The following is a 21,306-nucleotide window of genomic DNA, read 5'->3' on the forward strand; positions in this document are numbered from 1 at the left end:
ATATCACATCGAATTGAAGCAGTGAAGTTAGTTTTTTCCTCTTCTTCTTCTTCTTCTTCTTCTTCTTCTTTCTTCAAACCCCGTAGATGAAAATCAAGGCATGCTTCGCCATGTGATGCTATACTATACCGCAAGGGAATCCCTCAGTGTAGGGGCAGGGAGCGAGTACTTGCAAAGTAACCCGAGAGAATTCAAAGAAAGCATTTGGGTCCATTGCATCTGGGATTCACTTGACAGAGAGCAAGTCAAAGAGACTGGCACTTCTGGCTGGATGAAGTGAAGAAAGAAGAATCGAAAAAAGCGGACAAGACAACGAGGCATCTCCAGCTTAATTAAGATCGGCTTCTCCCTCCCCTCTTCCCAAATAGGAAACCGGCGGACCCAGTGACGCCCGCATCCGGTATAGTCCCGGCCGAACCGGGTTTCAGTCGGTGCGGGCCTTGGTGCCTTGTTTTCCAGGAGTTCAGGCCTTCGAATTGGCTCAGAGTACGGGGTCCTAGTAGGAGGTTGATATAAAGTTGATAGCTAACGAGTTAACTACCTAGACCTAGGGAGATACTGAATAACCTGTAGTGAGCCCGTGACTCGTGGAAATTCCCATCCCCGGATTCAAGTAAGAGAATTCTTTGCTGCGGGTATTGTCATCAGTTCTCAAGCTACATGGGTTCATCAGATACAGTACTCCGTACATTGCGTCAATGTAATCGCCAGCGGAATATCATGAAGAAAAAAAAAAAAAAAAAGAAAAGAAAAGGAACACGATGACAACCAGCTGTCCATGTATGCATGTGCAAGATGAAGAGAGAAAATAAATAGTGGCAAAATGCCTGAAAATGACAAAAAGATCAACATTCGCTAGCTAAACAGTAAACTCCGTTACGCACTGACTCGGCTCCGGGCGTGTCATGGGCATCGTCATGCCCAACAATGCAAAAGTTTTCCCCTCTTCAAGAGGTGCTGTAAAGAAAGATTTTGTGCCAGGACAAAGGGGTGGGGGGTCTATGATTGATGATGGTGTCCCCGTCGGACGAAAAAATCGAAAAGATTGCTGAAACGATGTCGACGCTTTCCTTTGGTTCTTCCCGATCCCACTTGATCGTCAGGGGGCTGAGACGTTTCGAGTTGACGTGGTTGCGAAGCAGGTGTTTCCTCGGGATGGATGGGAACACGAGTAGGTGGCAAGTCGTCCTTCATATCTTCCGCGTCAGCTCTCACGTGTTGAGATCGCGACCTGCAGCATCCCGAGCTCCGAGCGACAGATACGGAATCCGACGCTTCGTCGAAGGATGGACGAGGGCTCGAGAACATACTGTGACGATGGGGTCTGCCATTCACCCCAGACGTTCGTCGATTGGACCGTTCAATGAATGCGGCGCCAGTGGAATTGGAGCGCTTGGATAGGCTACCATATCTGATCGATCGTTCGACCGTTGGTTGTTGAGTGGGCAAGGCACTGGAGATGGTTACTCGCCGATTTGCGTTGGTGGTGACTTCTGGACCGGGCTTGTGGTCTTTTCCGCCGGGGACACTATCGCCGTCTGTGGTCGAGGCTGGTTTCGATGTTTTAGGGGTCGGCTTGCAGTTGGAGTCATTATACCGAAAATTAAGTGACCAACCCTCCCGAAACGCAACCCAGATACTAGTCATGATAATGAGCAGGCGGGTGTTTTCGTCGGTCTCGATCAGATTCTGGTCTAATGGGGCATCCAACTCCGAAGCATCACTGATAACCGACATAGCGGTAGGGGAGGATGGGGCGGTGGAGTTTGGTGGCATTGCGTAGCGGTCATGCACTTCCAGGTGGTTCCGGGTCATGCATGCAATAACAGGATGGCGGCGAGTGTTGGGATTAATGACACTAAAGGTGAAGCGTTTGGTGTCTTCCTGTTCCAGCGAGCCGGGGGGCGCGGATACGCGACGCTTTTTTTGTCCGCGCCGTACCCATCGTACAATCAAAATTCCCGCGTCGGTGTTGGCCGCAAACTCGTACGATCCGTTGGGAAGCGGCGTCGCTTCCCACACCGAACCCGTGTTCAGGCAAATCTCTGCTTTGCCCTTGGACAGGGCGTCCTCTTTGAACAGTTGGCAAATGGTCGCCACAACCTCCCGGTGGTCGCCATTCTCGTCATCCGAGCTCAGACTCCTCTCTGTCGGGTCGATCCCGGTCCGTTCGTATAGATCGCTCGTGGTCACAATCAAATCGTTTGGGCCCAGGCCTTTCTTGCCACGCAGGATCGCCGGGACCTTTCGGGCTAATCTATTCTTGAACACGGTCGATGGCACAACGTCGTAGACGGGGACCGGCCGTGAGGTCGGGGACACTCGCTGGAGTTGGAGGAGAAGCTTTGGTCGGAGTCTGAGCCGCGCCTGACGCGCATTGATTGCCGGATGCGCTAACTGGTACGTGGTTTTTGAGCGCACAGCCGGTGGCCTGGACGACTTCTGATACGAAAATTGGGGTCGAGCTGGCAATGGGCCCGTATGAGAATACCGGTCGTCATCGCTCGACGATAACCGCTCCAGAGCGGTAAGCGGCATGGAGTATCGCTGTTCCAGGCGGGGTATCTCGGGATCTGGGATCTTGTCCTTGCTATATAGATTGCCTAATCCGCAGACTGGCAAGGTTCCGAACGAAAACGGTCGAGAAGAAGAAGACTGACGCGACGGCAGGGAGGAGTGTATGTCGGATTTCGAAGCGACGAGATCACTATTATGCGCCGCGGCGGCATCAGCAGTCATGCCCAAGTTGAAGAGCATAATTCCCAGAGATCAAGCTCTGTAATGTGATCCCGGACCGCATGGACAGGAAGAAAAGCAACCACTGGATGGGGAGGGATCGTCAATGGTGTATGCCTAGGCGATCGGGTTTCATCGATCCGAGAATACCTAGGCAGCTAAATCGTGTGGCTGGCGGATCGCCGGAGAAAGAGGATGGAGTATGTATTCCACAACCAGTATGGCAGATATGAATGACGGATGCAATTTAATCGAGGATAGGAAAGGGGGGTGTTTGATAAGAAGAAGAAGAAGAAGAAGAAGAGAGAGAAAAAAGCAGAAGAAGCAGAAGCAGAAGAAGAAGAAGAAGAATATACAGGCTCCACCAGGAACGGCTGACAAGCAAGTATGTATGTCAGACTCTAGAGACCACCCCTCAGCTGCCGTCAGCAGAACCTAAGCAGAGAACTGCGGGTGTGTCACATCCGATGCCGTCCAGACTCCAGAGAAACAATGCCAGTATGTACGGGCGGAGAATATGTAAGGGAGAGGAGAGAGGAGATGATGTGGAAGAGGGGTGGAGGTGCCTTAATATTCAGGAATCACCAACAGTTTTTTTTGGATCGTGAGGGAAAAAGAAAAGAGGCGGTCTGTAATGTCACGGTGGATGGAGATGTCAAGTAAATAAGTAACTACCTAGCTAAGTACCTGCTTATGCTACGTAGCACAAATCTATTCCTATATTTTATCCTACCTACTTACGATCAGGAACGAACCACGGATGGATGATCCTCGGGCATAGAATAGTCCCGACGCCACGGAGCTACCTATACAGACCTCTAGGGTTTTGGGATTCCTTTCATCACTTTACCCTAGGGTAGTATAATCTATAACCCCCTTTCCTAAAGTAACTTCAATCTCCTGATGGGCATATACATCGGAATCCGGAGTTAAGAATTGTATAATTTTGGGAAATATGAAATTTGCAGAATTCTAAGTGGATCCCATTCGGACAATCGGCGGTTCCGAATTCCGCGCCGTGGACACTATGAGGCTATGAGCATCGTGAACTTCCAGCTTGTTCTGGGTTATTCCTTTAGACTCTGTGCGGCACATCAGTGGCAAAAGTTCCGACTATCCGAATAGTGTACATAGTGAACTACATCATCATCAGAACATGTTACAGAATTTGGGGTAAACCTAGGCTTGCCAAAGTCTTCCGGGTTGGAATTCATATCCCGTGTGGGTTTTCTTCCATAGGGCTGAATACTCGATCCAAGGCACATTTGCACAGCTCTGGTTATACACATAAATCTGCTACATTATTCCTAATGCCTATCAGGATGTCATTAAATATTCACCATGACTCCACCCATGGATCCCGAGACCCAACTTGTAGCTGCCAAGGAATTAATTCAGAAAGAGGCTCAGGATAACTTGCCGATCAATAATTTCATGTAGTTTACGCCAGATGAACTACCTAACCTACCTATGTAGGTAATTAGTTCACTAATTATAGGTTACCTAATAGTTACCTAACTCATTAGTTAATAATAATCGTTAATTAGTCATCACCTTCTGTACTTGGTTAGTGAGTTCCGGATCACATCAACCGAATCAACTTCTTAAGGTAACTAACTAACTAGTTAACTAACTAACTAACTATCCGCTGTGTCTGATGACTTATCTTCATCCTTTTCGGCTCCGATATTATTATTATTATTATCATTACGAGGATTAGCGATGAGCTCGTCGTCTCCTCGTCCCTCCCTCCTGGATCCTAGTCGGCCGATCAGAAGTTTATCCATTGCCTTTGGGGTATGGAAGGCCATTCTGTTCGTGATCATAGCCTGCTGTCCTGGCCTGGGCTATGACACATCTTCAAGCCATCTGCCTTTCCCCTCCACCAGTGCACTCGATGTTCTCATATCATCAGGAGACCCCAGCCATGCCTCCCTTCCAATCCCACTCAAATTTGTCCGATGGGATTCCATCTACTTTGTCCACATCGCACAGGCTGGCTATGTCTTCGAACAAGAATGGGCCTTCAGTTATGTGTATGGTAAACTCGTCGATCGGCTCACCTCAGGTAATTTGCCTTTCCCCGTCTAGGTAAGTCGGTCGTGGCTGGCGCTAATCATAAAATGACACAGTATTTTCTTGGTCAGATGCCTCCAGTGGAGTCGCAAGCCTTGCAGTCACCGCGGTGGTGCTCGCACATCTTACACATTTTCTTTCCGTCTTGGCCTTGTACAAACTCTCCATCAATGTGTTCGGAAATGACTCTGTGCAAAAACAACAACTGCTCTGCTTCCTGTCAGCTGCTTTGCATATTGTGAGTCCTGCAGGCGCATTCCTCTCGTCTCTGAACGCAGAGTCGCTGTTCTCTTTCCTCCACATCACCGGATTTTACATCTATTCCTCCTCTCGCCGAGACCACCATGTTGGAAAACATGTTGCGAGCTATGCAAAGCTCGTGGTGTCCGGCATTTTGTTCGCGGTGGCAACCACCGTCCGGAGCAATGGCATCCTGAGCGGAATTTTGTTGGCATACGATGCCGTCTTGCTACTCCATAGGATCGTCTCCCAGCGTTCCCTGGGAGAGCCTACTGTCCACCTGTGTTTTGTCGTTCTCAGCGGCTGTATTCTTGCCCTGGGGCTAATCATCCCTCAAACCCTGGCTTACATCTCCTACTGTACCACGGAGGATGTATCTCGCCCATGGTGTCAGTTCCTGGTCCCCAGTATTTATAGCTGGGTTCAATCCCATTACTGGTATGTTCCGGATCCCATCAAACCCCGTTATTCCGTCGGCATTAACCCGGAACGATAGGGATGTAGGCTTTTTTAGATACTGGACCCTATCAAACCTCCCCCTCTTCCTCCTTTCTACCCCCATGCTACTCATCCTCTTCCTCTCCTGCTTCTGGGCCCGAGGGGCAACTGTATCTTCCAGCTCGCCTAAGACCTCGCAAGCCAACTCCGATTCAGCATCGGGCCCCGCGTCTACTTTACTGACCCAGCTCGCCATCACGCAATTTTTACTTGCCGTCCTGGCACTTACGAGCTACCATGTCCAAATCATCAACCGGATCTCTTCAGGGTATCCGCTATGGTACTGGTACATTGCATCCCAACTGCTGGACACTCGCAGCCTCCAGTCTACGCTGAAAAGCAGGTCATACTTCTCGCGGGTCGTCCAGCTGATGGTGGTATACGCACTTGTCCAGGCCACCTTGTACGGTTCTTTTCTTCCTCCAGCTTGACCTGGACGAACTTGTATTTTAATTCCTATGATATCCATGATCAAAATCCCTAATTTAGTTCAGATCCTTGGCATCTGTCCTGTATATAAAACAAAGCCTTCTACTACTAGATTAGCTAACCTTGGACTGCCAATGATTTCCCCGAACAGCAAACAGAGCCGAAAATAATTAATTTCAATGACAAATAACCAAAGGGGCAACAGATCTAAGTATGCAGAGAAAGGAGTAATTGAATGGGGCTCCATCTAATACCTACATAATAGGTAGGTACCTAGGGAGTTCTAACTCCGTACTCTAGTGGCTTCAACTAACACCAAGACAAGCTCCATTAACACAGTTCTGAATGCCAATATTAAGGAGCATACTAGAGCTCATCAGAATAATTAGAACTAGTCAAAATACAGACATTTTAGTGGTTGGGAATGGCTTCAAAGTTTGAACGCTCGGTCAAAATCGTTGGGGGGTAGTTAATTAGGCTGCGGCCCTTTACGTAGGTGCATTATTATTATGTCATCCGCGGTCGGACACAACGAAGCGAGACTTTCTACAGATTGAGACCTGCATCCGCTACGCGTGAGCTTCTTTTATCCTCAACTTCGGAGCTGCCCATCGGTGAAAAAGAAGCAGCCTATATAAATCGGGCTCGATCTGCTGGGAATGAGCCTTTGAAGCTTTTCTACCCGTCCGCAACCGTTCTGTACAGCTCTGGGCTGTTTCCGGTCGCTCTGCAAGCCTAGACCATTGAAATCGCCAATGCGAATCCAGGCTCACAGCAGGTTACTGTTGGGCATCGATTTTTGTAGCCTAGGATCTGGAGACAAGCTGCATGGTGAATGTACAATTCGATCTACTTACTTAGACCTCTCAGTCAATCCTCTCGAATCTCTCTAGCTGACATCTCGGTATTTTCATAATAGAGCTTTCCCTCATCATAACGAACCACCACCCCCCCCCCCCCCCCCTACCTTCGACACCACCCACACACTAATCATCGGAGAACCTGAACGAGATTATGGATAATTCCACCCTCAAAACCATCCTCACCCCGGACAATTTCCACAATGCACATATGGTCTCAGGGGCTACCTCCCCGGGTGGTGAACCTGCTGCTGCTGGCCTGAACGGGAATGGCGAACCCAAGGCACGAGTCCGACCTCGTACATACCCATACTTTAAATACCTGCCATATTCATTGGAGGACGAAGCACAGAGAGAGAAGAATTTCCGGGAGATATTAAATCACCTGTATGTTGCGGTGGAGGCTGGTGACTTCAGTCCTGGTGCCGTCCACTGGACCCGCGAGCTCAGAGGATGGTTATCACTCAAGTTTGATCCGACTCGCAGCCAGCGGATCAGCCTTGTTCGGCTGTACTATGAGCTTTCCCTGGCCCCGGGCATTGATCCCAATGTTTCGGAGCGATTTGCTAGCATGTTCATGCTCCTCACCAAGTAAGTGGGACTGCGCCCTTGGTGGTTTTTTTTTTTTTTTTTTTTTTTTTTTGCCCCATCAAGGCTGATAGCTTTTTTAGACGCAAGCACTACCTGAGACCGGTCAAGGACCTAGTATTGGACTGGCGGCCTTTGTACAGAGAACTGAAGGCCTTTGTATTACCAACGGAATCGGGTCTTGTGCATTCTTCAAATCTGAAGCGAAATGTCAAGACTCTGACGAAGCTCTGTGCATTCATTCAGCTATACATCGACCCTTGCGAGCTACCAGCCATGCTTGAAGAATTTCTTCCACACTACACGACCTCCTTCTCTGAGGGAGCGTTTGTAGTGGTTGGCCTGATCAATCTCCTCCTTCCCACATCGCCACCGCCGGAGTCCAGAGAGGACCTCCTCCCACAGAATTATTTCCCTACTTACTTCCATCTCTGGTCCTTGGTCAGTCGGTCAAAGACTTTCGACATTACCTTCCTAGACTATCTTTCTCGCTCGGCTCGCGATTCGCTACCTGCTAGCCACATTCCTTTCTCCGAGTATGGTATCTTTACCAAGGAACAATCGTCCTTGGTTTTCACTGCCATCCTGCGCCTGTTAGAAATCCCAGTAGGGCAGTCCACCTCACCCTATAGTGCTCTTGTGGACATATCTTCAGGGTTGGGGATCATGCTCGATAGAGATACGCGGAAGCATCCTGTAGCCCATCATATCGCTCGGTGGATTGTCATGTCACTCTCTCCGGCATGTGTTGACGCAGAAGAGTCGATTCTGACCCAGCTTGAAGGCCTGGTACAGGCCGTGGAGACCTTCTTCCATCCCTCTAACTCTGGGAGCTGGACCAAAACACTCGCACAGTTGGTATATTACCTCACTGATTTCTTCGTAATGCGTTGGAACAGGGAACAGAGTGGGGAGATGGAGGTACCGGAGGAACGGAGGCTGAATGAAGCTTTAAAACGTCGTTTTGTTCTCTGTATCCGCGACGTCATCTTTATGGGGATCTACTCCAAGAGCGGAACCGCCATGAGCTTCTCATTGTCCACCCTTCAAGGGTTAGCCTATCTAGAACCGCATCTGATTCTCCCGGGCGCCTTGCAAAGAATTTATCCATCTCTTCAGGGCTTGGTTGAGGTCCATCGAACCACATCCTCTCTTCGGGCTCTCCAGGTTCTTTCGCGCATCATTTCCCGGACCAAGGGATATCGGTGCCATTTGACCACTTTGCTTGGATTGGCCCTGCCAGGCATTGATGCCAATGATCTGGAAAAGTCCCTTCATGCGCTATCGTTCATCCAATCTGCATGCTATAACATACCTATGGCAGACTTGACCAAAGGAAGGGAGGAGGTGAATTCCAACATGCTGGCCATGCAATGGGTGCCTGGTGAGATGGAACGAATGGAAGAAGAGGGTGTGCAAGTGCAGTTGAATTATGACAAAGACCTTGATGATGAAACCGAAGAATTGATCCTGCGTTCTTCCACATGTGGTTTCGGTGACTTTATTATCTCTTTTCTGGGTCGAGTCTTCACTCTGCTGGAGAATCTGCCGGATGTCACCCGGGTGCGAAACGGATCGCCCGAGGAGAATATTGTCAACACGCTGCCCGCGACTTTCATGCCCCTCCTTTCCTCTCTCTCTCCAGAATATTACGACATCGCATTGTCGAAGGTGGTCGACTTTGTCTCAAACCATGTCATCCACCAAGCTCGGGATGCTATGGCCTTTATTTGTAACTCTGTCTGCAAAGTCAACCCCGAAAGGGCTCTGAAGCGGTTCATTCCGGTGTTGACCCAGGCCATCCGTACGGAGATTGACGACAATGGCGCCGGCTCAACCAGAACAACCGGCACTGATGTCTTACCGCGCGATCGTGGCCTAGTTTGGAACATCAGTATGCTTAGCATGTGCGTGGTGCATGTTGGAGATGCTGTCCTTGCTCATAAGAAAGAACTCTTTGAGATTGCAGTTTACATGCAGCAGAAGTGCCGGGGTATACCCACGGTGCATATTTCCAACTTTATCCACCACCTCTTGCTTAATCTCACTGGCACGTACACGTCGGATTATTCGCTGTATGAACCTGAGATCGTGGCTCGGGGGATTCAGCCCGATCTGTGGAGTTACCGGCCGGATCCCCAGAACCTCACCGTAAAGTGGCACGTTCCAAGGTGTGAGGAACTCGAATTTGCCGCGGAACTTTTCCAGAACCAGGCTGAGGCTGCTTTGAAGCAGTTAACCGCTTTGACAGACGGAACATCCAGTGTTAAGCGGGATGGAAGCGGCAAGGATTGGTCGGATGAAGTTATCAGAAACCTGATTCTGCTGCGACTCATCCTCTCGGGCATTTCCGTGCTCTTTGACTCCAAAGCCGCATCTAAGACCAAGGATGCCGCTACCAATGGAGCATCCGCAAAATCGAACGATATCGAAATGGTGGATGCCAAGGATGGTGTAGAATCGCCCGGGGTAGGAGATGAAGACGAAGCTTCTTCGCTCGACACCTCGGATGACGGCACTGTCAGAGAGACCTTCCCATACCCGACTGGCTACCCATTACAAGAAAGTGATTCTATCTATATCACGATTCATGACATTAGGGAGCGGGCAGGATGGGTTCTTCACAAGGTTCATCGGTATCTGTCTGACAAGCAGGAGGACGATGTGCCATGCTTTAGTGCTCTGTACTCAGCATACAGGTCCTGGTTCGTCGATGTTGGAATTGAAAGATCTGCTCATGTTTTAGATCGGGTTACGCGCCTTCTTCTTGCCGATATCCACCCTTACAAAATGAGCGGAATACGGAAAGATTATCCTCGTCCTCTGCTCGTCCGACGAGCCAATATGTACCATCTGCAACGCTTGAGGCACAACGCAGCTCCTCGATGCCGATCTGAGTTGGACGAGATATTGCTGCTAGATATTGCCGAGTCTTGTGTCTCTTCCTACACGGAGACACGCCGCAACGCTCAAAGCGCCGGGGAATCAGCCCTCAAAGCCGTGTGGGGCTCTCGGCTGCTTGTGATCCCCCCTCTTCTCAAGGCTCTTCAGAAAGGCATCAAAGAGAACGACTACGCCCGAATTAAGGGTGCGCTGTATTCTCTGCTTTTGAGCAGCGTTGCGAGAACTGTCGGACGTCACTGGAAATATGCACCCGCCTTGATCAGAACCTTCATTGATGCGAGCGCCGTTGATAAACCCTCCGTACAGAGAATTTGCTCGAGTGTGGTATATCAAATCATGGACTATGGCCGGCCTTTGGAGAGAATGGCTATTTTGGACCGGGATATCATTGAGTCGATCGCACCCGTGCAGGGCGTCAACGACCGGGTCTTGCAGAAACGTAACAGCATCAACAACAAGCGCGCCCTGATCGAGAAGAAGAAGGCCGCTCTGGCCGAGGAATTGATAGGCCTCGCGAAGGCTTCTCACTGGAAGGTTGCTAGTCGAGCGGCTATTATTGTGATCTCGATGGGTCTTAGGTTTGATTACATCGCAAGCGAGAACCTGATAGAGTTGGTAACTCAGGGCTCTATTGATGACCATCCTGGTTTGCGTGGTACATATTCTCAGGGACTCACCGCTCTGTTCACGATGCTCGATGTCCGCGCAATCTGTGGCCACGAATACAAGAACTACATTTTGGGTAACCAGAACTTCCCATCCAAGATCAAGGTGGCTACCAAACGACATGAACAGGGATGGACTGAGCAGTTCCTTGCAAACTTTGCCAACCCTGAAGCCGAATACTACGTTGACCATGATTTCCCGGGGTGGCTTGTGTGGTCAGATCACATGCCTGCGTACAAGCCCAATGTGGAACGCGACATCGAATACGATGAAGTTGAATGGAAAGTGCGCTCTCGCATGGGCAAATTATTTACCAGAGCCTGGTTTTCCAAGTTTTTCATGTATCTCAAACAGGAGCCGCGCGATCCTTCTGCCGATAAATTCCGCATGCCATGTGCGATGTTGCTGCTCTACGCTTTCGAGCTAATGCTGCGGGATGGACTCACTGCTGCTAGCTTTAAAGATATTCAAGAGGAAGTAGAAGCGGTGTTCGAGGACGGCAGTGATAAGCACCAGCATCGCGCTACTGCAGAGATTCTTGGTGCTTTGATAAGCTCTGTTGCAGATACCAGTGTTGACAAGCGAACCTTGGTCTGGGAATATGCATTCCCAATCGTACAAAAGATATTCACGGATGGACTAACGCCAGAGAACTCTGGGTACTGGACGACTTTCCTTCACATGATACTTCAATGCCGTGACCCGCGACGAGTCTGGCCCCTGGTCGATTGGCTGGCAAGCTTCCGACTGGATATGTCAACGAACGCAGCTTTCAAGGAAAGCTCCAAAATCCACTTGTTACACCAGTCCATTATCGACGCAGGCTGGCATTTCCAGCTGGACAAGCCTATTCTTGCTGATTTTCTTGCGCACCTTGATCACCCTTATAAGGGTGTTCGCGAAGCGATGGGTCAGACAATCGCTACTCTATTCCGCACACGGTATCACGAATCACATGCAGACATCCATAGTTTGCTGACGGCACAGAAGTCTTCTTCATCGGTTGGTACATATCCATACCTTCCTGACAAAGACTTCAGCGAGACGATCCACGAAGTCTTTGGCCGGATTGAGAAATGGCGGCATGAGCGGACACCAGGTCAACAGACCCCGTCGTCCTATACCTCGGGAAGCAAGACAGTTCTGCTTTGGCTCGATTCTACCCTATCTTCTCACGAATGCACGCAGCTAGTCTCTTTCTTCCCAGATGTCTTTACCGGGCAGCTTTTGCATATGATGGATGTCAAAGAAGACCCTGAACTGCAGTCCTTGGCGTACCATGTTTTCCGGCACCTGCCTAACATCCCTTATCCTGCTGAGGAGAGCTCGGAATTTATTAAATCCCTAATTCTTATCGGACAGACATCGCCTTCCTGGCACCAACGGTTGCGCATCATGATTAACATTCAGATCATCTATTTCCGACGGCTGTTCTTGCTCTCTGTGGCTGATCGCAATAAGCTCTTCGAGTGTGTGGCAAGCATGTTAGAGGATCCACAGCATGAAGTGAGAGCTGGAGCTTCGGCGACCTTGTCAGGAATGGTGCGTTGCTCGCCTGAGTCGCTCCGAAAGGATATAATCCCCCAACTTAAGAGGCGATTTACGAAGATACTGGTCGAGAATCCTCTCCCCAAGAAACCCAAGGCCCTCCGTACTGCTAGCGGTTTAACATCTCCGGCATCTTCTGGCACTGGCACACCAACCCCTGAGCATACTCGATTGATCCTTGTCAGACACGGTGCTATTTTAGGTCTTGGAGCCCTGATTCAGGCTTTCCCCTATAGCAGTCCGCCCCCAGTTTGGATGCCTGAGGCATTGACCACACTAAGTGTTCGCGCTGCCAATGATCCGGGCATTGTTGGGTCAAGCGTGAAATCTATCATCAGCGAATTCAAGAAGACAAGGCAAGATACTTGGCATATTGATGCAAAGGTAAGTTCGACCGAAATATCGGGGCATATGATTCACAAGCTAATATCTGAATTAGGCTTTTACCCCTGACCAATTGGAAGATCTCTCTGGAGTACTTTGGAAGAGCTATTTTGCTTAGCACGTCTATCAACCCCGGAGGTCGTAGGGACGTATCTGGACTTCAGACTCTCCTGGTGCTACCCAAGAAGACCGCTCGGACGAGTTTTGTATACTAGTTGGATTTTGGCAAGCGTTTGGTAGCGCATTGGTGCAGAGGCTCTTCATCAATACCTCTGTATTGTTTTAATGAAGGATGGATCTCTTATGAGGCTTCGTTTGTCCTCGTTCACTTGTCTTTTGTTGTTGGCATTTATGCTCTGGGAGGGCATTATTTTAGTCACCACATTGTGTCTTGCTTGCTTAGTATACTACCATATACATGCGGTTGGTAATAAAAATTTCAGGAGGACTGTCCTTTATTTCTTTATCATCATCATTATTCTTATTACTATTTTGGAGAATTTACTCTTGATAGGTAGCTGCAAACAGCATCAATGGTCTGGTGGCTCTGTATCTGGATGACTAAGCAGTTTGCTAATCACGTGCATCGAAACAGCCACGCGGCTCCGGCATCGACGAGGATCGATCACCAACCAGCGACCCAGGGGTTTGAGCGTCGGATTTCTTTCTGGCAGCACGCCTACCTTTGCCATTCCCACTTCAGTCCCTTTTATCGTTATATTCTATTTACTCACATCCATCTATTGGTTCCAGCGCTATAGCGCATTCCTTGCTGCTGTGGTGTAAAAAGACCGGCTCTAAGTAGCTCACTCTTTCCACCATGGCTCCAAGAGACACCTTCTTCCGCTCGTCGGATATGAGCTTGACCCAGCTCTATATCGCGAATGAGATCGGGCGGGAGGTCGTCAGTGCCCTGGGCGAACTGGGCCAGGTCGAGTTTCGAGACGTACGTTTGTTTTTTGTTCTCTGTTTTCATTCACCACTGCGTTTTTCAAAATGTAACGAGGTGATTCTAACTTGGAGGGGTGGGGGTTTTCTTCTTAACAGCTTAATTCGGACACGAACGCTTTCCAGAAGACATTTACGAAGGAGATTCGGAGGTTGGATAATGTGGAGAGACAGCTGCGTATGTTTGCTTCGATACTAGGCGTTGTTAATAGGGTGAAGATTTGTCGGAAGAGAAAGAGTGGGTGGCTAACTATCCGTGTTCGTATATTTTTTTGGGGGGGCAGGTTACTTCCATTCTCAGATGGATAAAGCTGGTATCTCGATGAGGTCTTCCTCCGAGTTTTCGGATACCCTGGGTGCTCCTCTGGCATCGGAAATCGACGAGCTCGCGGAACGGAGCGAGAGCCTCGAGCAACGAATTTCTTCCCTGAATGATAGTTACGAGACATTGAAGAAGCGTGAGATGGAGTTGACGGAATGGCGTTGGGTGCTTAGGGAGGCCGGTGGTTTCTTCGACCGCGCCCACACCCACACTGAGGAAATTCGCCAGTCCTTTGACAACGATGAGGCGCCTCTTCTCCGTGACGTTGAGCAGCAGAACCATCGCGGTGCGAACGGCGACGCCCAGGGCCAGCAGTCTTTCCTGGAGATGAACATTGGTTTTGTGTCTGGTGTGATTCCTCGGGATCGGATCGGCGCCTTTGAACGTATCTTGTGGCGCACGCTACGTGGTAATCTTTACATGAACCAGTCGGAGATTCCAGAGCCGATTATCGACCCTTCTACAAATGAGGAGACCCACAAGAATGTTTTTGTGATATTTGCTCATGGAAAGAATATCATTGCAAAGATTCGGAAGATTTCGGAGTCTCTGGGTGCGTCGCTTTACAGCGTGGATGAGAATAGCGAGCTTCGACGGGATCAGATCCATGAGGTGAACACCCGCCTGAGCGATGTCAACAATGTTCTGCGCAACACGAAGAACACGCTTGATGCGGAACTTTCTCAGATTGCTCGTTCGTTGGCGGCTTGGATGATCATCGTCAGGAAGGAGAAGGCTGTGTACGATACCCTGAACAGATTTTCGTACGATCAAGCGAGAAAGACACTTATTGCAGAGGCCTGGTGTCCGACCAGCTCTTTGCCCTTGATTAAGTCGACCTTACAAGATGTCAACGATCGTGCCGGTCTGAGCGTACCCACTATTGTCAACCAGATTCGCACCAACAAGACTCCCCCGACTTATGTTCGCACAAACAAATTTACAGAGGGCTTCCAGACCATCGTCAACGCCTACGGTATCCCGAAGTACTCGGAAGCTAACCCTGGTTTGTACACTGTGGTCACTTTCCCCTTCTTGTTTGCCGTCATGTTTGGTGATTTCGGCCACGGTTCTCTCATGACCATGGCTGCGGTTGCCATGATCTTCTGGGAGAGGACACTGCAAAAAACCAAGCTTGATGAACTGACGTACATGGCATTCTACGGTCGCTATATTATGCTGATGATGGGTCTCTTCTCGATGTACACCGGTCTTGTCTACAACGATATCTTCTCCAAGTCTTTTACTGTCTTCGCCAGCTCTTGGAAGTGGCCCGAGGACATTCAGCGTGGACAATCGGTTGAGGCATCGCTCAAGGGTAGCTACCGCTTTCCTTTTGGTCTTGACTGGAACTGGCACGAGGCTGAGAACGGCCTGCTGTTCACGAACAGCATGAAGATGAAAATGAGTATTGTCCTGGGTTGGGCGCACATGACCTATGCGCTGTGTCTGCAGTACGTCAATGCTCGGCATTTCAAGTCCAAGGTCGATATTATTGGCAATTTCCTTCCCGGCATGATTTTCTTCCAATCTATCTTCGGTTATCTGGTCGGCTGCATCCTTTACAAATGGTCCGTGGATTGGATTGCTCGCGACCAGTCCCCCCCCGGCCTTCTCAACATGCTGATCTTCATGTTCCTCTCTCCTGGAACTGTGGAGGAACCCGGTCTTTATCCCGGACAGGGCAAAGTACAGGTTGTCCTATTGCTCCTCGCTGTGATCCAGGTTCCCATCATGCTCTTCTTCAAGCCATTTTACCTTCGTAGGGAACACAACCGTGCTCGCAGTCTTGGCTACCACGGCCTTGGCGAACATTCCCGGGTTAGCGCACTGGATAACGACGGCGACCAGGACGGCAGGGCCTCAGCTCCCCGCGACAGCGTGGCGAGCGACGGTGAAGGCGTCGCCATGATTTCCCAAGATCTCGAAGACGAGGAGCATGAGGAATTCGATTTCGCCGAAATCATGATCCATCAGGTCATCCACACCATTGAATTCTGTCTGAATTGTATCTCCCACACAGCCTCGTACCTTCGTCTGTGGGCACTTTCTCTTGCCCATCAACAGCTCTCTATTGTCCTGTGGACCATGACTTTGGGAGGTGCATTTGAACAGGAGAACCCCACTGTGCGGGTTTTCATGATTGTCGTTACATTCTATCTATGGTTCACATTGACCGTTGTCATTTTATGTGTTATGGAAGGCACCAGTGCCATGCTTCACTCTCTGCGTCTGCATTGGGTCGAGGCCATGAGTAAGCACTTTATGGGTGACGGATTACCGTTTTCGCCCTTTAGCTTCAAGACTCTTCTTGAGGAAGATCCTGTCGATTAATCTGATCATTCTTTTTCTTTTCTTTTCTTTTCTTTTCTCTTTTTTTGTCTCCTTCTGTTTCCCCTTGTCTTGTCTCGTCTCTGTTACATCTTGATGTATTGTATATCTCAAGAATTAGTGAATTGGACCGTTGCATGATGTGATGAGGTGTCTGATTCTGACTGTGGCTTGTGGCCGTGGCTGTGCTCTATTAGAACATCAATATATAACTATTATATATATATATATACCCCTAAAGAAACTTAGATATGATAAAGATAGTTATTGCTCTTCTCTGGCAGAATTTGGAACGCTTTCAATATTTACGAGTAATCATCAACTAGTTAGTTAGTTCATCAACTAACTTGCTAACTAGCTCGGATTCGGGGAAAGGGGGTCGGTCCATTGAGGGTTTTTTTTTTTTTTTTTTTGGCTCGCCAGAGTTCGAGGGAGCTTGATACGATTGTATTATAGATAATGAGTTGAACCATTACTCTGATTTATGGAGTATCATATACCTACATGTGAGTGTGTGTGTGTGGGTGGGTGGGCATATATATATATATATATCTATTCAATTACCAATTGAACTACAACTAAACGAGTCAAGGACCCAAAGTAAAGAACACAAATAATCCGTTCATTGATTGGTATTTTGAAAAAAGGGATATTTCATATGGTATGGTATGGTATGATATGGTATGATAATATGAACATTAATAACTTTCAACTTTCCCATGGAGAAAACCATAGAACTCCAATGGACACTAGCAATGGCTAGAGAGGTAGGTAGATAGGTAGGTAGGTAGGTAGGTAGGTAGGGATGTTTTATGATGCAGGGTTCGCCCTGGCTGATTTCATGACGGCTAGATTCGGGTTGGTTTAGTTCTTGTCTGAAAACTTGTTATACATATCAATGACCTTCTCGATCTCCTCCTTGGAACCGAGGAAGACTCCGCTGCGGTCGTGGATATGTTCGGGCTGCACGGAGAGGAGTCGCTCCATGCGCGAGTTCACCGCCAAGCCGCCGGCGTTTTCAAAGACCATCGCCATGGGTGCGCACTCGTAAAGAATGCGCAGCTTACCCTTGGGGCTCTTCGAGTCTGCGGGGTACGCGAAGATACCGCCGTAGAGCAGCGTGCGGTACGCGTCGGCAACCATGCTGCCGATGTAGCGGGCGCTGTAGGGCTTCTTGCCCTCGCCTGGGTGCTTCAGCGCGTGGAAGTACGCATTCACCCACTCGTCCCAGTACATGCTGTTACCCTCGTTGACGGAGTAAATGGCGCGCCTTGGAGGCAGCCGCATGTTGGGGTGGGTAAGGATGAACTCGCCGAGGGAGTTCTCGAGAGTGAAGCCGTTGACGCTGCCGTTCTTCATGGTGATGACGAGCTGCGCTGAGGCGCCGTACATGGTGAAACCGGATGCGACCATTTCGGTTCCCGGGAGGAGAACGTCCTTGGCTGTGACGGTGCTGTTCTCGCCGACGACTTCATCGGGAAGCTTGAAGATGCCGAAGATGGTGCCAACCGAGACGCCAGCGTCGAGGTTGGAGGAGCCGTCGATGGGGTCGCAGACAACGGCGTAGCGGGCGTGCGGGTGTTCGTTGAAAATGATGGCTTCTTCTTCCTCCTCGGAGACAAGGATGCGGCATTTGCCAGAGCCCTTCATGGCGGAGACGAAGACATCGTTGCCGATCACGTCGAGCTTTTTTTGATCATCGCCAGTTGTGTTGGAGGAACCGGCGAGACCGGTCAGGTTAATGAGGGTAGCACGACGGATGTAGTAGGCGATGGATTTAAAGGCGAATCCGAGAGCGTGGCAGAGGAGGCTGCCGTCGATTCGTCAGCATTGAGGGGGAGAACAAGGAGAGTAGGGCTTACGTGAAGTCACCCGTGGCTTCAGGCACTTTCACTTGCTCTTCCGTGAGGAATCGTGTGAGAGTGACGATATCCGTGTTGATGTTCTCCTGGCCGACGGCACCAGCACCGTTGCCATTGGTGTTTGTTGCCATGTTTAATGAGGATGGATGAGGTCAGTCTTGAGGTAGAGAGAGGGCTGAGGTGAAATTGGTTTTGAGTTCGTGGGGTAGAGTAATAAAGGGGGGATATTTGAAAAGCAACCTCGGTTTAGCGGAGAAAGCAGGAAGATTTACGGGCGAAGATAGGTTTCTCTATCAAGAAAGACAGGAGAGAGGGAGTGTAACCGGAGCCAGTGTGACGATAGTTGGCTGCAGGCCGAGTGAGTGAGCGAGGGAGTGAGTGATTTTTGATGATGTATCTGAGCAGTCACGAGGCCCAACTGAGGACCCATTATTGGGTTTGGAAGGCCCATTATTATGTATTATAGGAGCGCCAGAGCAATAATCTTTTGCCGGTGCGCGTGTGGAGAGGCCTTGACGCCATGAATTCTCTCTGGGTTTTCGTCATATTCCGTTGTCAACCATGGAGGGTCTAGAGGCTCTCCGGTTTATGTTCTTGCGTCCGGATTTCCCCGCCTCTAAAGGCCTAAGAGGTGGAATTATTCTGCCCGAGGAATAGGTATGGAGAAGACTGCCGGCGATATTAGTAAACTGCCTGATTTTGTAAATTGTTAGTAAGAGTAGTAATATGATATGATAATTATTGACCTGATCGTTTCATACGGTGGATTCAACTCAAGTCACCAGACGTGCCAAATTTGGTCCAATTGACTCTAGTTTCTCCGGAGTCGGCAGTTTCTGACTGGAAGAGGGGGATCTAGATCTTCATCAAGGGATCCTGGTAGATCGTCGGATATTCTTCGTCTTCTTCGTCTTCTTCTGACTTGTTGCTTCACAGCCCCGCCAAGATCACATGATCATAATTTAGTCACATGACACTATGTAATCACGTGATGTGATTACGTAACAGAAACGGGACCGAACCAGACTAGCGTCTCGGTAAAACTAGCTCCGTTCTCTGCAGCTCAAAAAACTTCGTTTGATTTTGATTTTTCCTTTTCCCCTACACACTCTTCTGGTCTCTCCAATGTGAGCACTTGACCACTGGACTCGGGAATGACTATTGTAGAATTGCTACTCATCTTCATTTGACTAACTCTGCCTGTTTCTACAGGGTAGTTGGTAAGTGCATCCATTCTTCCCGCGAAGAACCTCCCCCCTACATGATGAAAAAGAGAAACCATTTCAAACTAGAGTCTTTGACCCCTTCCGGGCATGAAAACTCGATTCTTTGCACGTCAGTCTGAACTGTGAAGATCTCTTCTCTTCTGGACTCGCTCATGGCTCTATGTAGTCGCTAACTGGTCTCAAGTTTAGGACTAATCACACAGCTTTTCTCTCGCCAATCCATGATAAAAGGTATGTATCATGTTTGTTTCCCCCCCCCTCTCTCCTACTAGGTTAAATTCCTTGAATGATGCTTTCGTATAACTTATACGCTGGAAATTACCGACTGAGACCTTCGGGCTCTGACGATATCAAATGGCTATTTCTGACTCTTCACCAATACCCTGTTACTCTTGTCGTATCTTCGTTACATGACATCCGCTAACAGCTACAAGGATATAGGATCTTCAAGCCTGATGGTAAGCCCGACCTTTTCTTCTACGCAGACAATCATTCGAAGATGAAACGGCACTGGGCTCCGACGGCGTTTGACAAAACGTTCGGTCTTGACGGATAAGCCATTTTTGTGGCAGGCCTAGAAAACCTCGCCCACTGAGATTTATTTTCATCAACCGCACATGTTTATACCAATCATGTCTAGCTCGAGGCTAACACTCGACCAGTTTTTAGCTGTACTTGATATTCTATCATTAGGTAAACCTTTCCCACTATCCACACCTCCCATAATATGATGATTACCTAGATGACGAGTCTTATTCGAGTTATCGATGCAGACAACATCTTTTTTTTACCATTCATGCATTTCTGACTCCCTTTTTTCAATGTTCACGCATCATTGATTTTTTGCCATGTTGCTAATACTTCCCTGTAAAGTAGCATTTGCTTGAAGCTGTTTCCCCCTGTGATATTCTGTATGTCACTCCGGATTCCTTTTCCCTCCCGACACAATGATGATACGACATTAAAAATAGACAAGCATATGTCCAAGTTGGCTTGCCAACGAAGAAGACAATTGTCATGCCTGATCTGTCATCACACTCTGTTCAGTTGAATGACTTTTATCAGTTTCATTACTGACTAGTCGCCCAAAGGTAGAATAGAGCAATTTCGACATGTCGAGTGTTTCTTTCCTGATTCCGTGAGTCTTACTTTTTCCCTCATTTCTCCCCTTACAATGATGATTTACCTTTTATTTAATCACGACGGTCAACATATATCTACCTTGATGACCACCGCCTGTGACAGGGCATACATCTGAAACCCATTTTTCTCACACTTTGCTGCTTGACCGCTGTCTTGGTTCAAAGCTAACATTCAACAGTAACTTAGGATCGTATGGATTTGGCAGAGCTGGTTGCTTAGCAATACAATTAATATCCTTGAATCTATCCAACTGGGTTTCAAATCTCTCGCGTATATAAATATATATGTATCACCAATCCTAGAAATATTGTAAAGACAGCGTGGACAGCCATCGGAAGCCGCTTGATTAGTTGGTAGCCTCATCTCATCGTCCTCCCTTTGATACAGCGGTTTATACCAATTCTGCTATTTAGTTATATAGGATACACACGCACCATGAGTAAACCAGCTCCCATTTTACAATACGGATCTCTTCCCGCACGAATTTTGCAAGCTGGCCATGTTGGAACAAGTCTCGTATCGACTTTCCCCTCAATTCGTACTCA

General features: G+C 48.8%; 5 protein-coding genes across 5 annotated transcripts; 3 read left to right on the forward strand and 2 right to left on the reverse strand.

Annotated features, from left to right (window-relative positions):
• Window positions 1–999: 999 nt before the first annotated feature.
• P175DRAFT_0443854 (uncharacterized protein) lies at window positions 1,000–2,757 on the reverse strand (the record flags this gene model as incomplete). Its single annotated transcript, XM_040894201.1, has 1 exon — window positions 1,000–2,757. The coding sequence occupies one exon, from the start codon at window positions 2,755–2,757 to the stop codon at window positions 1,000–1,002; it is 1,758 nt and encodes a 585-aa protein (XP_040749652.1).
• Window positions 2,758–4,500: 1,743 nt separating this feature from the next.
• P175DRAFT_0411436 (DUF409 domain protein) lies at window positions 4,501–5,981 on the forward strand (the record flags this gene model as incomplete). Its single annotated transcript, XM_040893054.1, has 3 exons — window positions 4,501–4,804; window positions 4,884–5,490; window positions 5,549–5,981. Coding segments are annotated over 3 exons (1,344 nt in total), but the record flags the coding sequence as incomplete, so codon positions are not given.
• Window positions 5,982–6,942: 961 nt separating this feature from the next.
• On the forward strand, window positions 6,943–13,443 carry P175DRAFT_0504173 (proteasome activator BLM10). Its single transcript, XM_040897795.1, has 3 exons — window positions 6,943–7,430; window positions 7,511–12,929; window positions 12,985–13,443. The coding sequence occupies exons 1-3, from the start codon at window positions 6,994–6,996 to the stop codon at window positions 13,045–13,047; spliced, it is 5,919 nt and encodes a 1,972-aa protein (XP_040749654.1). The 5' UTR covers window positions 6,943–6,993; the 3' UTR covers window positions 13,048–13,443.
• A 533-nt stretch (window positions 13,444–13,976) lies between these two features.
• On the forward strand, window positions 13,977–17,000 carry P175DRAFT_0504175 (H(+)-transporting V0 sector ATPase subunit a). The gene is made up of 2 exons (XM_040897796.1): window positions 13,977–14,055; window positions 14,162–17,000. Exon 2 carries the CDS (start codon window positions 14,179–14,181, stop codon window positions 16,531–16,533), a length of 2,355 nt encoding a protein of 784 aa, XP_040749655.1. The 5' UTR covers window positions 13,977–14,055; window positions 14,162–14,178; the 3' UTR covers window positions 16,534–17,000.
• Window positions 17,001–17,170: 170 nt separating this feature from the next.
• fbp1 (fructose 1,6-bisphosphate 1-phosphatase) lies at window positions 17,171–18,571 on the reverse strand. The gene is made up of 2 exons (XM_040897797.1): window positions 18,393–18,571; window positions 17,171–18,340 (listed from the first exon to the last, which is right to left on the reverse strand). Exons 1-2 carry the CDS (start codon window positions 18,521–18,523, stop codon window positions 17,395–17,397), a joined length of 1,077 nt encoding a protein of 358 aa, XP_040749656.1. The 5' UTR covers window positions 18,524–18,571; the 3' UTR covers window positions 17,171–17,394.
• Window positions 18,572–21,306: the final 2,735 nt, after the last annotated feature.

Source organism: Aspergillus ochraceoroseus (genome assembly GCF_002846915.1).
Source record: "Aspergillus ochraceoroseus IBT 24754 chromosome Unknown P175scaffold_8, whole genome shotgun sequence".
NCBI classification, from domain to species: Eukaryota; Fungi; Ascomycota; class Eurotiomycetes; order Eurotiales; family Aspergillaceae; genus Aspergillus; species Aspergillus ochraceoroseus.

Coding starts and splice junctions, on each gene's coding strand:
- P175DRAFT_0504175 (XM_040897796.1), top strand. CDS start 14,179: ATGGATAAAGCTGGTATCTCGATGAGGTCTTCCTCCGAGTTTTCGGAT.
- P175DRAFT_0504173 (XM_040897795.1), top strand. CDS start 6,994: ATGGATAATTCCACCCTCAAAACCATCCTCACCCCGGACAATTTCCAC. Junction 7,431..7,510: donor ATGTTCATGCTCCTCACCAA/GTAAGTGGGACT, acceptor TAGCTTTTTTAG/ACGCAAGCACTACCTGAGAC. Junction 12,930..12,984: donor CTTGGCATATTGATGCAAAG/GTAAGTTCGACC, acceptor TATCTGAATTAG/GCTTTTACCCCTGACCAATT.
- fbp1 (XM_040897797.1), bottom strand. CDS start 18,523: ATGGCAACAAACACCAATGGCAACGGTGCTGGTGCCGTCGGCCAGGAG. Junction 18,341..18,392: donor GAAGCCACGGGTGACTTCAC/GTAAGCCCTACT, acceptor AATCGACGGCAG/CCTCCTCTGCCACGCTCTCG.